Consider the following 18,044-nt stretch of genomic DNA (forward strand, 5'->3'; position numbering starts at 1 on the left):
TTTTTTTTAAGTGCCACTGTTGTTGGAGTACATTTCCAAGATTGGGATCTAAGTGCTACTGATGTTTTATCGTTCAGAATTTGTAAGAATTACTTTATATTTATTACTTAGTGATTTGACTCACGAAATTTCATTGTGGTCTATATACTTAGAAATTGTCTTGTAAGAGCACAAAGTGAGCAATATGATACCATCCAGAGAGCACAGTGGCACCGCATAGGAAATGGTCATAACATGGTACTGTATTGTGGAGCTGAGTTAATATGCACAGTAACGTTTAAATGTATACTTTCAGATAGTAGCAGAGGATCAGTTCTGTGGCCACCAAGGCAATGACATGTATGATGAAGAAAAAGTGAAATACACCGTTTTCAAAGTATTAAAAAACTCCACGCTGACAGAATTTGTTCAGAACCTCTCTCAAACAATGGTAAGCTTTCTGTAGCTGACTGTATGTGTTTGTTTTAGTATAATGTGTTTCAGCTTAGTCATTATCTTCTTCCAGTCCTTCTAAAATGTAAGTTCTGTTTGGCTTCAGTAAGCATCTTAATCTTTTTTTGTTTCCTGTCACAACTTTAATTTTAGGGATTTCCCCAGGATCAGATCAGATTATGGCCAATGCAAGCTAGAAGTAATGGAACAAAAAGACCTGCAATGTTAGATAATGAAGCAGATGGCAATAAAACAGTAAGTATTCATTGATAAAGAACATTACTTCTGTATGTCATCTGTGATTCTCAGTTGGATTTCAGAATCTAACTTCGAGACATCAGTTTTTAAGGGTTTCAATTTAATCTCCGTCTGGTAAAGTTTTATTTTGGAGAGGACTAGAACAAGGTGATCTTTAAGGTCCTTTCCATCCCAAGCTATTTTATGGATTCTAATATTTGAAATATAGCAGATTGTTTTGGAGAGAAGGAGGACTGTGGTGTGTAATTCTTTCTGTGAAGAGAACACATAATCATAATTTATATGTTAGGTTTTGGATGCAAATATCTTCCTGAGTCTTGTGCTATTTGGCCAGAAACAATGGATTTAATGAAATGTGTTGCTTAGAATTTAAAATATTGTGCCTGAGTAGTACAAGTAATCCTGTGTTTTTCCAGAGTTAATTTCCATGCATTAATAGTGATAACTGTAGGTGTATTTTCAAATGAAAAAGAGATACATCAAGTTTAAGGAAAATGTAATATTTTTGCTTCATTAAAATTTTGTATTTCTTATCTGGCATTATTTCTCTTGATAAACTTCACAAGCTTCCTGTCATTAGTCCAGCTAAAAGAAAAAAATCTCTCCCACTCAGAGAACATGTTAGAAAGTTTTGTATCTGACAAAAATTTCAATAATATGAATTGTCACTTCATATTATATTCTCCTGAGACTTTTTTCTTCTTCCACATCTTCCATTTAGATGATTGAGCTCAGTGACAATGAAAATCCATGGACAATATTTTTGGAAACAGTAGATCCAGAGATGGCTGCTACCGGAGCAACATTACCCAAGTTTGATAAAGATCGTAAGCTTATGTGCTAAATCTTGAGTAAATGCAAAATTCTTTGGATATATCTCAAGAAATGTTGTGCACTCTTATTTTTCGATGATGTCATTGATGTACTCATCAAACAACAGTGCTGGAATTGGTTTTTCTTATTCACCTTTTGCTCTCATTTCTCCTTAAGTAGAAGGCATGTTTCAAATATTACTGGAATAATGGAATAATTTATTTTCTGTAAATATATGCAGGTTTATATAAATCCACTATTTATGGATGTTTTAAGGATATTGATCAAATAAATGAAGGAGGGACTTTTTTTTACAGCTTAGAGAAAAGTACCTAAGTGATTTTTGTCCAGACGTGGTCAAATAAGCCTTATTTAAAACTAAGTTTTGTGTCTTAATTTCTAGATGATGTAATGTTGTTTCTGAAGATGTATGATCCGAAAACTCGGAGTTTGAATTATTGTGGACATATCTACACACCTATATCCTGTAAAATACGTAAGTTATAACATGTAGAGACAGTTAGATTGTATAGCTACTTTACTTCTAATATTAGATGTTTTCTTGAAATCAAAGGTAGGCCACAGAGTGAAATTGTGGTTTCTCCTAATGCCTGTGCAGGTCCTCTGATGTTTATTTTTCCCAGCGTAGTCAGTGAAATTTTCTACAAGGCTGAAATCATTGTCTTAACACAGCATTGGCAACCAACTAACTTCTTGTTACAGATTTACAGTATTCACCAGATCGTTCTGAACACGAACAGCTGTTTCAAACTTGCTGTAGTTTTGTAATGTGGTACTGCTCCCTGTTTTTTCCCTTGTACTTTGGATTATTTTGCAGAATGAATTTCTGAAGTTGTGTTTAAAATACTCTTGTACAACTTTTCACAGCGGTAGCCTGAGAACAGCTGCTTGGATTGATTTGGCTGTGAGCCTTAGTTTTCATGAGTCCATTGAAAGAATTCAGCACATGGCCGCTGAGTTATAATACCTTTTCATGTGAAATATTTCATTCTGTTGTTTTGTACATACTTCTTGTGTTTTTATTTTATCCATGTGAGTTTCTCAGAAAGAGGTGAAAATGCTTTTCTGGAGAAAGAAATGTTATTTAACCTCTCTGATATTGGATGGCCTTACACGTTTGTTGTTCAGATGAAGTGGAAGGAAACCTTAAAGACTCTCTCTGGGTTGAATCTGAATCTGAGAAGCTTTAACCTTGAAGGCTCCATTCCTTAGAAAGGCATTTTAAAACTGCTTAATGAGAATAGAAGAATTGGTTTTCTCTTCTTTTGCAGATAGGTCTTGCAAGCAGTGCAACACGTTTCATACTCCTTTCTTTTCCAATAGGTGACTTGCTTCCAGTTATGTGTGAGAGAGCAGGATTTCCACAAGAAACTAACCTTATCCTCTATGAGGTTTGGATTGACAGATTTGTTTATTGTAAAAACTGTAATTGCTGTGCCAGTAGTGTGTTTCCTTTAAGGATGAATTGCTATGTGATAACATTCTGATATGTAATAATGACAAGAAAAAATAACTAAGTATGTGATACAAAAAAATAACCAAGGTTGAGATGTAAAGCTTGATATGGGAGATACTGTGCTGCTAAAATTAATAACCTTAATTGATATTCTTCCATCTTTCTGGAAGCTGCATCAGTAGAAAGTTAATCTCCGAATTTTTATAAGAATTTGATAATGCCAAATGATAAAATACTTCAGGATTTTAATGGAAGTTATTTTTTAAAGTGAAGTATTGGTAAAACCAGTCGGTTTTACCAGTAACAGTGAAGTGAATCTGAATGTTAGCTAAGATTATGTTTATCTAAAATATGTATGTCTGTACTTGTCTCTGTAGATAGAAGACACAAGTTACCTTATTTGGTTAAGTTTAATATTGTGACTTTCACTTTTGTCTCTTGTTTATTCTGTGTGGTTCTTGTTCTTCCTTGCAGGAAGTTAAACCCAATTTAACAGAAAGGATTCAAGACTATGATGTGTCTCTTGATAAAGCTCTTGATGAACTCATGGATGGTGACATCATAGTGTTTCAGAAGTATGTATTTTAAAGGGCCAGTTTATTGCTACAATTAAACAACGTAGTTCACTTTGAAAGCAGAACTTGCTTTAATTTAATGCTTTAACAGGAGCGAGGTGTAGTTTTCCAACAGTAAACATGTTCTCAGCAGTTCTCATTTGATCATTCCAGGAAGATAGATAGTTGTTTTTTAATTACCACATCACATCATTTAAGGAAATTCATCCTAGATTAGAAAACTAATACTCATAAATATTAAAATACGTCTTGCTCTTCTGAAGAGTGTGGTTCAGTAATACATCTGAGTTCTGCAGCTTTTTACTTGAAGCTACCATAACTCAGAGAAGAGCCTACCAGCAATTCAGGGCTTGGGCTCTGTACTATTACTACTATACAAGCTCTTGACTTGGAGCTCGTTTCACCTTAGAACTAAACTGCTTTCCCTTTTTCCTTTTATATGTGCTCACATTATGCTCCATATTGGTCTGTGATGATTCTCCCAGTTTGTCTGAGCGTATGCAACTCATAGGTGTACTGGTGCTTCAACTGGAGTTTTCTCCAAGGCAAAAGGAGAACTCCTGCTCCTTTATATCCATTAAAGGGATCTTTTGTAAGCTTGTCAGGGCTATAAATCAGCATTTCTATGCTCTCACTCCTGATGGTCACACCCAACTGTGTTGCTCTGTTTCTCTCCATGGGCTGACAGTGGGTGGAAGCCAGCTAGTCTATCTTCAGCACTCTTACCCCAGATTATGTGAGATGAATGTATTTCTCATGTCATGCCTTGGAACTCGCATTCCCTGTTGACCCAGTTGGTGTTATGCACCTTTGGCTGGCTGCTGACTTCTGGGTAAGTGCACAGCTTGTACCCTGGTGCTATTTCTCTGCTGAGAAGATAGGGGTACCAGTCAGTAGTGACCCAAACCAGCATCTGTGCAGGTGGTTTTGCTCTTGTGGTCCAAGGAGTGCTGGCCTCTGTGCAAAACGATTAACACAGTAGTGTATGGAAAGTTTGGCAGCGTCAATAAGGACATGCACCGATGTGCCAAGGTTGAGAGGGAGGGAAGAGCACTGCTGGAATACTGCAGTGAAACAAATGGAGTCAGCCTATTGCCAGATTACCAAATTGTCAAGCACGGTGTGCAAGTGCATTTGCTCTTGAACTGCACAGAAGTGTTCAAGGGTGTGAGTCACTACTGACTGTGCTGGTTCCACTGTGTACAAGTGGCAGCTCTTTAAAAAGGTTTCTTAACTTCCTTTCTGTGTTTCTCAACTGTCACTGACATACTGTAGAACCTGTTTTTAAGAGCCCTAGCTATGTGTACGTGTAACAACGTAATACGTAATGGTACCATCATTTGTCTACTCTTGTAGGGATGACCCAGAAAACGATAACAGTGAGCTGCCAACAGCTAAGGAATACTTCAGAGACCTCTATCATCGTGTGGATGTCATTTTCTGTGATAAAACCATCCCCAACGACCCAGGCTTTGTTGTTACTTTATCCAATAGGATGAATTACTTTCAGGCATGTATCCTATTTGTTTCTCTATGTTTATTTCTTTCTGCTGAAAATGCCATCTGCATTAGTTCACAAAGGCATAATGAATATTTTTTAGAAGAGAGCAGACAGGTTTTTGTATATTACTTGCGTTGTGGAAATAGAAAAATGAAGAAATGCTTAAAGGTATTAGTTGCATTAATAGTTAATTGGCAGCACAGTTCCCTACATACCATTCTGCTCTGGGAATTGATGTTCTGATGAAATGATGGATTTGCTTTCTAAACAACATGTAAAACGTGCTGAATTTATTTAGCTGTTAATAGAAAAATACTTTGGGACGCTAATGGTACCTGCTTTCCTCATAGTTTAGCAGCAATATTAATTTTGTAGACCAAACTACTGCTTTCTCCACACAGTGCTGTCTAGGACTCAGTGGCAGTAACAGACCAAATTTGTTGTATTCATAAAGGGTGATTACAAGACTTTTTAAAAGAGGCAAATTAGACAGTGAAACTGTTTAAACTGTTTATTTTTTTAAAAAATAAATAAAGTTGGACTGGTCTGCCTAGAGCCTGATTATTAGGTCTGGCTCCCTACATTCTCCTGCACCTGTTTTTATCAGAGTTTTACGTACTTTGTACATGAAAACAGATCACATTTTACCGTCATGAAAAGTGGGATCTTTGAGCACCTGAATATATAGAGAAAATCAGAGATTACTTCTGCTATCCTTCCTCAGTATCTGCTTCTCGGTGACTCACTTGTTTCATTTTTATATTAAGTTCTTTACAGCTCCTTTTGGCAAGGGAAAACTAGGCAGAAGATTACAATTCTTTCTGTGAGGCTGCAGCATGAAATACTGATAGGAATACTATGGTGATACCACCCAGAAAACTAATGTCCTTTGAGTGAATTGAAGAACCTTGAGAGTTTTTTGCCTATTTTCTGAGTAATACTATAATTATAAAAGTAAGAGTTAAGCTGTTATTGTGGATTTTTTGGCCTCTTGGTGACTGTGATTTATTTTAGCAAGAGAGAAATTTCTTCTTATTTTCTTAAATCTTATTCATTGTTCAGAAGTTACATACATGGAGTTTCTTTAGCCTTGGAGAAGTAAACACATGGTTTGTGTCTCACAGAATTTCTGTAGCATAATATTCTTGAAGTACTATAATGAATGATTGGAGTTGGACCGGATGACCTCCAGAGGTCCCTTTCAGCCATTGTGTGTGTTAACTATCTTGTATGATTGTAGTGCAATGCCATAATTGAAAAAAATGCAGAACTTACACACAATTTTATTTGCAGGTTGCAAAGACAGTTGCACAAAGACTTAATACAGATCCAATGCTATTACAGTTTTTCAAGTCTCAAGGGTAAGACAGATTTACTTCTATGTATGGTTTTCTGTGTCTAAAATACCCTTTAAAATACTGAGCCCAATAATAAGTAGGCTGCAGTTAATTTGTAGCTTCTTTCAGGTTGTAAACCATTTATTTACCAATAAAATGTTAGTGCAGCAAGTTGCCAAGACAGTTTAGTGACCATTACAGTGGCTGACACTGGAGACTCCATGAATTGCACATTTTATAAGAGTAAGTAAAATTGAGAGACAGAAGCATTTTAAAGGATCCCTGTTTTAACACAATTTCTGAAGCCATTAATTGTTTGAGAGCCTTATTGTATGGCTCGAATTGTTAAACTAATGGAGATGCTATTTCAGTGAATGTAGATTTCTGGAATAGAGGAGACCAGAAGCAGATGCAGGTAAAAGCAGGATTTTTGCTGCTGTTAAAGCGTTATGTGCAGGAGTTACTTGACTCTGACTTTTATTTCTACTGTTTATTTGTTGGGAGTCTGCAGGTGAAGAAAGTTAACTCCATCCTGGCCAAACAGAATAGAATTACTGTGATCTCCCTCAGCTTCTAAAAGGAATGCTTCTGTTTAAGTGGTGCTTTCTGGCAGAGTTCTGTAAAACTGGATTTGAATCCATAGAAAACAGAAAATTTGTCATTATAGATACATGCACACAGACTGTCTCAATGTCTTGTATTTGTGGAAATGTAGAGGCCTCTTTATTAACCTGCAGGTATCTCCCTTCCTCACCAAGTCTCTGCCAATTTGGGCAGCTCTGTATAGTTTACAGACAGCAGTGGTCACTCTGGAATTTTGCTGTGTCCTATAACTCCACAAATTAATCTTTCACAGTCAAAAGCATGTGACTTTAGTCTTGCTGTAGTACTTTCAGAGGAATGTAGATCTGCTACTGCAGGATTAAAGGTGGGCTTTTTAACATCCAAGAGAGCTAAGGCACACAGTGGCTGGTATTTCAGCTCCCAGCCCTTGCCTGTTCTTAAGAAAATCATTAATGCACCAAATATAATGCTGCTGAGGCTTGCTAGCAATTATGTGGAACTGGTAGCCAGGAATAAAAGCGTTCTTGGTACTTCGATTTACTGTTTGTGGAGAGAGATTTAGGGTTTTCATTTTTCTTTCATAGTTACAGGGACGGCCCTGGTAATCCCCTTAGGCACAATTATGAAGGTACTTTAAGAGATCTTCTGCAGTTCTTCAAGCCTAGACAACCTAAAAAGCTTTACTATCAACAGGTAAGAGTCTTTTGTTTTTGTTGGTGTGGGTAAAAAAACAAAATACCATCTGCCCTATACAAAGTATGCCTAAAGTGTTTCTCTTTTCTTCTTTAAGCTCAAAATGAAAATAACTGATTTTGAAAACAGAAGAAGTTTTAAATGCATATGGCTAAATAGCCAATTTAGGGAAGAGGTGAGTGAGGCTGCTGTTACTCTTACTTGTTGTTATTTTTTAGTCCAAGTCGCTAAGGGTGGGATTGTGGTGCTGTTCACGTGCTGAAAGAGCATCACGTTAGAGAAGAGCTGTGCCTTGTACAAAACTGTGCCAGTTCTTAACGCGTTCAGGTGAAGGTGTTGACTTCAGTAATTTTTATTTTTAAAAGGTGGATTTTGATGAAGACTCCGCTGTATTCTGTGCTTTAATGTGATGGATTACAATTCCAGATTTTTCTGATTGCTTCTCTGTTCTAAATATCCCACAGGAAATAACAGTATATCCAGATAAGCATGGGTGTGTGCGGGACCTCTTAGAAGAATGTAAAAAAGTTGTAGAGCTCTCTGAAAAAGGTTCAGGGAAATTAAGGTAAGAGTTTGGATTTCTTTTGTGATTGTGTGGATTGTATGCAGAAAATTAGCCTTAGAATTTAAAATATTATGAAAACTTTTCAAGTAAAGGCTGATACCGTGTTAAAAAGTTTCAAGATTCGCTCTAAGAGAGTTCTTACTAAATAAAAGTATGAACCTTATGTAATTATTCATCCTTTATTTCATTAAGTTACATTCTTGAGATGCTGAAGATTCATCAGTCACAGCTCACAATTCAGTAATGTTTCCAATTCAAGTATTCCATACTGTTCACTTCTCAGGAGCAAAAAGTGAGGTCATTTTCTTCAAAATGACTTTATAAATTATTGAAAACTCTTGGACTGGTAAAATTGAAAATAGATTCCTCCACCTTTTTTTCTTTTAAAGCTTTTTTTAAATTTGTTTTTAAGGCTGCTAGAAATTGTAAGTTACAAAATAATTGGTGTCCATCAGGAAGATGAGCTGTTAGAGTGTTTGTCACCCGCAACAAGTCGAACGTTTCGAATAGAGGTAAGTGCTGCTTTAAAACTTGCCTTTGAATGAAGAAAGACTTCTAAGTGGTTATTGGGTTATTGTCTTATCCTAGGTGCTGATTTTTCAAATGCCTTGGTGCTTGCAGCAAGCTCGAATACATGTTGATACATGTATTTTTATAAAGATGATCTTTCCAAAGTTTTTCCTTTGTTTCGTCTGCCACCCTGTCACAGTTCCATTCTTTAAATTTTGACATCTGTTTATATAACCATATGTTATATGGTTATATGTGGCCTATCCATAGGATGTCTTAGCAGTAATCCCAAGGGATGTTTGGGGGCTCATGATTTAAATTTTTAAGATGAAAACCCACTTTCATATGCAGAATTATATTCTGGAAGGCTGTTTCCTTTTCTTCTTAAATCAGAGTTTCTTCAGCTAAGTCTTCTATCTTACTGTGTAATTTCTCTAAACATTTCATCTTGCAAGTATGTTAACTTGCCTCTAAAATCAGAAATAAAAAAGAAGTAAAATTGTAATGATAAGATGACAGAAGGGCTGTGATATTTTTCATAACTAGAGCTGATGGAAGATTGCATGTCAAAAAAGCTACTTGGGCAAACCAAGAGTGTTGTACTGAGTGTGGGAAGGTGCAGTGCTGCTGTGACAGGGAATGCCTTATTGGGGGTGGGGAGGCATAGACAGGACTTTGTCAAAGAGAGTGTTTATTTTAATTGTTTTAAATTGACTTGTTTTGCATCACTAACAATACAGTTAGCTTTAGCTAATTGCAGTCATAATTTTGTGCCTGGATCTAGGAAATTCCTCTGGACCAGGTAGATATAGATAAAGAAAATGAGATGCTAATCACAGTGGCACATTTCCACAAAGAGGTTTTTGGGACATTTGGAATTCCATTCTTGCTGAGGATACACCAGGTATGTCTGCCTCCTTTTTCTCCCTCCCTGTGGGATAATATCTTTAATGATTTCTGCAAGTGTAGTAAAATTAATTGATTAATGTAAAAATGCTTAGGAAAAATGCTGTATAAAGGTTCTGTGTTTGTGTATTTCTGTGGTTAAACCACTTGTCTCAGTTTTTTTGCACATAAAAACTGTTCAGTTTTTCAGTGATGCTTTGTAGATCTTCCACATCAGACAGATTTGAAATGTTGTAAATGTAATATTTGATTTTTTTTGTTTCATTTTAAAAGCAAAGTAACAAAACAAAACCCAACACCAGCAACAACTTCAAATCCTATTGCTAATACTACGTTAGGAATTCCAAAGTGTGCTTGTTGACAAAAGTGCCTAAGCCATGGTTGCTTGGCTTCTTGAGATACACTGTTATGGGAAATGATTGTTTGCTTTTTTGAACGCTTTCTGTATTGATACAAGAGGGAAAGCTAATTTTGAAAGCTCAGTTTAATTCTACGTTTTCATGTGATACTGCTCCAACAGCATGTCACACTCCTTCTTTCAATAGGAAAGTGTATTCCTAAGGGCAGTTAGCACTTGTGCTTCTAAACTGCTTCTTTGGTCTTTGTGTGTTAGTTTATATGAAATGTGCCTAATTTTGTAAATGGTTTTGGAGTGAGAAATAATGCCCATGTCTCTGAATCATGTGACACTTGACTGTATCCCTGTGTTTTTGAGCAGTGCACAGCAAAATCTGAAAATTTAGAATAAAATCTCATCTTAATTTATGGTGGAAACTACGTGCACTATATTTCCTTATGGCAGCTATTGTGTTATTGATCTTTAAGTAAATGCCATCTAGCAGTGTATTTTCAGCAGCTCATAAACAGCATACAGAAGAATGCTACAAAATTTACTACTTGAGAGGGGAGCATTGCAGCTGCAAAGGTTCTAAGAAAATAGGGCTTTTCTGAGCCCCTGTTTTGCTGTGGATTTTTAAAATGTTCTTAACTTTAACCTGACTTGCATATGTCATGCAATGGTTTGTATAATGATGAATCAGTAAGACTTGCAGGTGCTGAATTTATAGCAAGTTGTACGTTGTTCGTTGTTTATTGTCGTGGATGATGTTGACACTCCAGTAATTTTGGTAAAATCTGAGAGATTGAGGTAGGCAAAGTATTCTGATGTAGCTCAAATTAGAAAATACAGCACCCCCTTTTGTTTCTTTTTTGTGTGTGTGTTAAAAATCTTGTTGTGATCATCAGGGCGAACACTTCAGAGAGGTTATGAAGCGGATTCAGACAATGCTGGACATACAGGAAAAAGAATTTGAAAAGGTAATGACAACTTGGCAGTGAGTTTTATTGCTGACTGCAGAGTCTATCATATTGTTTTAAGAAATTGGAAAGCAGTAGATTTAAGTGTAGATGTTGATCAGTAAAGCAGTTATTAGCCTTAATGCTCATTCTGACAATAATTAAGTAGAATGTGTAGGAATGGCACTGTACTGTATTGAAGAGATACTCAACAAAACAGCAGAATAACCTAGAAGAGTTTAGACGGTACCAAAGCTCAACAGGTCACAACTTCAGTTTCCTGCTTAAACCAGAGCTAACTTAGTTAACTCAGGTCACCAAGGATTTTAACTAGCTGCGATTTTAAAACTCCCAAGAAAAGGAATTCTGCCACATTCTGGGCAGCATATTTTAGAGCTGTACTGCTGTCGTTTTGAGAATTTTTTTTCTTAAGTGAGATAGAATTCATGGTTTTGCACATGTGATAATTATCCCATGTCCTCTTGGTGGGCTCTGTGCGAGTAAGTGCTTTAGTCTTCACTCTATCACCCGTCCATAGCTGACAACTAGGTGCCCATTAGCCTTTCTTTAGGCTAAATAAACACATTTTCCTTAGCTGCTTGTATGCCTTGCGCTCCAGCTGGCTGTGTGTTTTACTGGGCCTTTTGCTGGACTATCTGCAGTTAGTTGCCAATTTGTTTTCACTGGGGAACCTGGACACTGTATTCCACGTGCATTCTCATGATTTCCTGACTGTTCATTTTATCCCACTGTCCTGGTAGTTGATGAAGATCTTAAACACGATTGATCTCAGTAGAATGTCATTCGTAACCAACTGTGTGTTAGGCTGTGAAATTAGACTTGGAGGCTTTATTTTAATACAGTATTTTAACAGTTTTCTTCCTTTTCATAGTTTAAATTTGCAATTGTAATGATGGGTCGACACCAGTATCTCAATGAAGATGAGTATGAAGTGAACTTGAAAGATTTTGAGCCCCAACCTGGTGAGTTCTTGAACAACCTGATTGTTCTTTTGATCTGCTGAAATTGCTCTGCCAGTCGTTACAGTGCAGTTACCATGAACTCAGAATGCAGGAACAGAGTAGTTATTTTTACTTCATGTATATTATATAGTAACTAAGCAGGTATTAGTGTATACCTGTATGTACGCTTAACTCTTAGTCTTGAGAACGCATATTCTATAGACACACAAGCTACTGCATATTCGGTTTGTTAGCATGTTAAAAGTTGGCATTTGAGTGGCCAAATGGGACTGTTTCCACAAAACATACTTTACAGGAAGGAGTTATGATGTCACTTGCACCATGTCTGTATTGCCCATCTGCTCCTATATTTCATTCTCACATTGTTAGTGAAGTAAGTGCTCATAGAATTCTTAAAAAATACTAAAGTGCATCCTCATAAACTCCTTATTTTAAGTGCACTACAAAAAGGTACTTCTCTAAGGTATTTCTTCTTCTTTCTTGATTTCTTTAATGAGTCTGAAGAATCCAACAAAAAATATTACATACGTGAATAGGATGCTTTTTGGATTCTTCAGTCATGATTCACCAAGCTACAAATACAGCTCTGTTCTGAATTTGTCTGTGGAGGCGGTCTGCCATCTTATTTACTTGACAAATATTTAAAGCTCTATTGTCTAAGAAATTTACACATAGCAGATACTAAGTTAATTGATCAGGAGTTTCACCACAGTCATCTTTTGGGAGTTTTAGTTGAAAATGGCACTTTTGGGCTTGCAGTCAGGGCTCTGTTGAAGGCCTTGAATTCATAAAGGCTTTTTCCCCCTAGCTTAGCTGACTGTTTCTTTTTGTCTGTCTGGTAGAAATGAGGTTGAGGACAATTTGCTCTCCAGAATTCTGTTTTTCTAACAATGATGAGCTCTGGTTTTTGTTGGCAGGTTGTATTAGGGCCAAATTTGCTCTGATTTTTCTCAGGTTATGTTCTGGGTATATTAACAGTTGTAAAGAAATCCTGTAACTGTCCATTTATTTCAAAATGCACAGAGACTTAGACCTATACCATCAATGAGCAGTTTGTAAGAACCCAGCAAAAAGCCATCTCATTATGGTATGTTACACAGCCAGGCTTATGGCTGTGAATATGAGGGGACTTGCCAAAGTCCCTGCCTTTGAACGAGCCATCAGTGAGCAGAGGGAAGGAACTGTGGCTTGTGTTGCTAGGGGCCCTGCTTTTCTGCACAAATTTTGTGGAGTCTCTAGATGACTAACTCAAAGTAGGCAATTTGTCAGTGGACAGATAACCCTTTCTGGTCTGTTTAGGGCAGGCAGAGTCATAGTTTGGTTCTGTGAGTCATCAGAGTGAGGGGAAATCAGAGGGCAATAGTCCAAAGCTAACTGTTGGACTTTCTGAGTAAAATTAGAGCTGTTAGTGCCAAGATCATGTGAAAGACCAGGTAACCAGGTTAATACTACCAGAACATGGCAGAAATGGGAAAAGGGAGAACGTGAAATGGTTGAAGCAGTCATGGGGGATTTGAGACTAAGGGGTTTCAATTTGAGAGTTCATAGAAGGTTGCCCTTTTTATATAATGTGCTTTGGTAGAATCTTGCCAAGATTGTCCTGTTGTGTGATAATATGACACTCTGATGCGTTCTTATATGAACAGTATTTCAGTATGCAGAGCTTACACTAAAGCTTTGGCTTTCTCTAACTTTATCAACATAGTTGATGTCAGTTGATGCTGTCACACTCAGTGATGCCTCTAATGACAACTGCAGCGGTGCTAACAGCATAGTACTTGATTCCTTTCTTTAAAAGGCATTAAGATGGTCTCTGTCAGATTGGCAGTTCGTTTGTATTTGCCATTAACCATTACATCAACTGAAAAGAAAGAATATTTTCATTGAGGAAAATATATCCAAGAAAAGATACAGGCAACATAAAGATCACATGGTTTATGCTTTAGTGATAGCAATTGATGTCTTGAAATGTAAAAGTTTGCTTTTCTTGCTGGGGGGGCTGTTTAGTTTCTGCTGTTACCATTTCACTTCAAAGGATGTTTGATGCTCTGCATTGCAGACATCTTGGGATGTCAGACATCTGCAAAGGGAACCTTGCCCATTTCCAAGGCTGTGGATTGTATATTTTTTCTATGAAAATTAGCAATAGGTAAATTCATGCTGAGTTGCACTAGTGGAAAGTTGCGTATATTTTCTTCCTGATCGAAATGTAACTATTTTTTAATCAGAAGACTAAGTACAAGGTCAGTTACATGTTTTCTTAATTAACTACTGATTTGCATTTTGCATCTATTTGAAGAATATTCCTACTCAAGCCAGGTGATAAGGATAGCTTAATAACAGCAGCAATCACTTAACCACCAGCATTTGCTGTATTAAATGATGTTTGGATGATACCTTTCTGTTTCAAACAGCCCCAGCAATTCTATGAAAGTTGGTACTGTGATTGGCGTGTCTATGGCTATAAGTTACAACAGCAAGCTTTTATTTCAGCAGTTGTTTCACTGCTGTTAACTCCTGTGACTGAAGAAGAGGAAAACCAGCTATCTGGCACGGAAACAATTGTAGAACATAGTAGTGGAATGAAAGCAGTGGTCAGGAGAGCAGCCCTATTGTCCGTAGGCTAAGGACTGTTTTCAGTCCTCATCTGTGCTGTACGCTTGCTAGCAAACTGAACAGGGCACATATGAGTAGTTTGTGTAAATGAAACTTTTTAACTTAGTCTTACAACTTCATTTTTTTCTCTTTCTTTTCTAGGCAACATGTCTCATCCAAGGCCGTGGCTAGGGCTTGACCATTTCAATAAAGCCCCAAAGAGAAGTCGCTACACTTACCTTGAAAAAGCTATTAAAATCCATAACTGACTTAATAAACCAGATTGTCAAGGCAAGGGACAAAATAAGTGTGTGTGTGCACCTTTTTAACAACTGTAGAACTTTGGTACACGTGCACTATATCTGAAGTCTTCAGCAAGAGGATTTGCTGCTGATGTTAATTTTATTTTGTTGAGGCTGTTCAGTTTGGCTTCTCTGTATCTATTGACTGCCCTTTTTGAGCAAAATGAAGGTGTTTTTATAAAGCTTGGATGCCAATGAGAGTTATTTTATGGTAAACGTAATGCAAGGCAATTGTCAGCATAATGAGGGAAGAGTTTAGTAGAACAATTGACATTGGCAAAATATTTGTCTGTAGTACGTTTATAGATGGCATAAGCTGGCTGGCTGCCTTTCCTGGTATGGTGTTCACCATCACTGCAGCTAGTAAGTCTTATGTTTAGACTCACATCAGATTTATTTCCTTCAGTTATACTTTAAATGACATTTTTGTGCATTTGTAAATGCAAAAAACTCACATCATCAATAAATAGCGATCTCTACTTCATTGTGTACATTGTTGGCACTTATTTGGGATTTTTGTCTCCTCCAGCTGCATAGAATCTTTTTTAATAAACTAGTTTTCATTTAATTTAGTCACTACTTCGCATCCCGTTTTGCCAAGTGGATGCCCTGACTCCTACAATGAGATATTTGGGTCTTTTTATGAAAATTTCAGCCATTGTTGAATACAGTTGCAATTTATTATGCCATCTTCTGGCAAATAGAATGACACTCAAAGTTGGCAAAAGCAAGTGAAAGGATTATAAATATCATTCATTTAGTTAACATGGGAAGAAACGGGGAAAACACAAGAAATAGCCTTTTAGCACAGAGGGGCATGCTCACTAGTGTTTAGTAAGCTGTTGACTTTGTATAAAAAAGGAGGAAAAAAATGAAAAAAAGAAAAAATGAAATTGTATATTTAATGAATGAACATGTACAATTTAACACTTGGAGGATAATTTTGTTGGGTGAGTCTGCAAGTGAATTTCACTGATGTTGATATTCATTGTGTGTAGTTTTCTTTCAGTCCCCAGACTGCTACTTTTATTTTGGAGCTAATGCCAGCTGCGTGTCTAGTTTTGAGTGCAGTAAAGATAGAATCAGCAATTCACACTTAACTTTACATTCTTTTCCAGTATTTTATTTTGTTTCTGTAGCTGCAGTGTACAACAACTCTTCCTGTATATTGCCTTTTTTTGCTGGAAAATGTTGTATGTTGAATAAAATTTTCTATAAAATTTTTCTTCGGTGAGTGATGACATGGACGTTGAAGAAGATTTCTCTCTGGAAATAGAGTTCTGGGAAATGTCTTCTTTGATGCGCTGTTCCAAAAGGTGTGTTTTCTCTCTTTGGTGTTGACGATTATATAACCCTCATATTGATTGTTTTGAAGTCTGGGGGAAAATCTGTGGGTTTTTCTGCTAGATTTTTTAAAGATTTTGGAATTTTTTTTTAACCTCCTAAGTCAGTTACATTTGAGCTTAATGAATGAAAGGGTTTTCCAGGAAGGAGCCGTGTGCAAATAAGATAATTACTAGTTCATTTGTAAAGCTTGTAGTAGCGTCTTTGTGGTAGCCTTGACTCTGCCTGTACAAATTTCTGTCATCCAGATTCTCAAGTCTAATAGTACAAATGGTGTAAAGTTAAAATCTGCAGTCTCTAAAGGTAAGGTCTCTTAATAGAATGATAGATTTCTGCTGTAATGCATTCCCCGTGTTCTTAACCAGAGCCAAGTTCTTACAGAATTTCTATACTCAAACCTTTCATTAAACTTGTAGTTGGGGCTGTATACATGCGATGGCCCTCATGTATGGCATTTATGGGTGCTGCTGATTACTGAAAATACCAGCAAGTATTTTTAAGTTAGATTTCAAGATATGTTTCTGGTACATATGTATTTTTTCTGTTGTAAAATGCACCACCAATCTTTATGTTAGGTACGTTCGTTTTTGTTCTTCATTCAAATCTTGTGGTGATTTTAACATTTCTTATTCCCACTCAAGGCAATCAAGTTTACATTATTTTGTCATCCGTGTGCGTAGGTTACAGGTAGAGGGAAGTGAAGTGCTTCAATGGCACAAGCCTTCAGTGGATCAAGTTTTCCTTTGCCATGAATTTGCAATCAAGTGGTAAGAAATATAACACGGTGCAAGACAACTGCTGTCTCTGCAGGCTTACAGTACATGTCAGGATTTGTATTCCAGATTTTTCTGTAGATTTAGATACTCCGATCAGCAGTAGTATTCCCTATGCAGACAGCAATAAAATTGAGCTTGTATCAGAATGTCACTACATTCTAGCATTAATGTCTGGGATGTTGGCAGCTTCTAGGAAATATCTTAAGAAATTGCAGTTTCAGAAGAAAATACCGCTAGGAAAGTAAATTTTGGATGCATTCTAGTTTTTAAATGACAGGTTTAAACAAGTTTCAGTATTTGTGCTGTTCCCACGTCAATTTTGAGATGATACATTAAGACATTCCCTGTGTACTGTTTTCAGTAACTGAAGGTTTTTTAAATGTTTCCTTTTTTTCTTGGAGCACATGTACCTTATTATTCAAATAGGGAAACACACAACTCTGAAGAGAAGAAGAATGGAGGTTTTCTCAGGTGCAGTATCTCGTTCAGTTGGAGTACAGTCTTCAGAAGTGCTGTGCTTTCCATTTCTTACTCAGATTTCAGATTCTGGAATTATCATGATAAGAGTGAATGCATAAAATTATCAATGGTAATGGTAAGTGTTAAGCAATAAGAATGTCATTTCATGTTACACAGGATCAGAGGAGCACAGCGTTAACGGCCCATGTGAATTATTCCAAGTAGCAGTGGTTCCTGTAGGTTTACCTAGTGCCTTTTATTCTTAAGGAGTCCAAAGCATTCTGTGAAATCGAAGCAAATCACACCAGTGAAATAGTTTGATTAGAGAGTGACAGTCAACAAACCCACCCTATGTACCAGAAGGCTTAGCGCCACCAGGATGAATGTGTGCTGCTGCCAGCCGTGCCCCAGCGCTGGGGCAGTCCCTCCGGCCAGCTGTGGTGCCAACTATTGACCTACCTCAGCTGCTGCCCACACTGGGATCCAGCCTGCCATGCCGAGAGCCGGCCCCAGGCCTGACGCTTGGACCTCCCTCTGCCCCGTGGCCTTTGTGCCGGCTGCCATCAGCACGTAGGTCTGAGCTGCTCTGTGGTTTTGCTACTTAATATCCTTTGTGAGAAATTCTTTTTTTTTTTTTTCTGTAGGATCTGTATATATT

The 18,044-nt window shown here is 37.1% G+C and overlaps 1 protein-coding gene across 1 annotated transcript; it reads left to right on the top strand.

Moving 5' to 3' along the window:
• The first annotated feature begins 273 nt into the window (after positions 1–273).
• LOC100549535 (ubiquitin carboxyl-terminal hydrolase 7) lies at positions 274–15,300 on the top strand. Its single transcript, XM_019620705.2, has 16 exons — positions 274–430; positions 586–687; positions 1,412–1,517; positions 1,907–1,999; positions 2,848–2,915; positions 3,455–3,555; positions 4,912–5,065; positions 6,350–6,417; positions 7,542–7,650; positions 7,748–7,825; positions 8,115–8,215; positions 8,628–8,727; positions 9,510–9,629; positions 10,877–10,948; positions 11,820–11,910; positions 14,668–15,300. Exons 1-16 carry the CDS (start codon positions 338–340, stop codon positions 14,772–14,774), a joined length of 1,563 nt encoding a protein of 520 aa, XP_019476250.1. The 5' UTR covers positions 274–337; the 3' UTR covers positions 14,775–15,300.
• The last annotated feature ends 2,744 nt before the right edge of the window (positions 15,301–18,044 follow it).

This window comes from Meleagris gallopavo, chromosome 16, assembly GCF_000146605.3.
Source record: "Meleagris gallopavo isolate NT-WF06-2002-E0010 breed Aviagen turkey brand Nicholas breeding stock chromosome 16, Turkey_5.1, whole genome shotgun sequence".
Lineage (NCBI taxonomy): Eukaryota > Metazoa > Chordata > Aves > Galliformes > Phasianidae > Meleagris > Meleagris gallopavo.

Coding starts and splice junctions, on each gene's coding strand:
- LOC100549535 (XM_019620705.2), top strand. CDS start 338: ATGTATGATGAAGAAAAAGTGAAATACACCGTTTTCAAAGTATTAAAA. Junction 7,826..8,114: donor ATAGCCAATTTAGGGAAGAG/GTGAGTGAGGCT, acceptor AATATCCCACAG/GAAATAACAGTATATCCAGA. Junction 8,728..9,509: donor GTCGAACGTTTCGAATAGAG/GTAAGTGCTGCT, acceptor GCCTGGATCTAG/GAAATTCCTCTGGACCAGGT.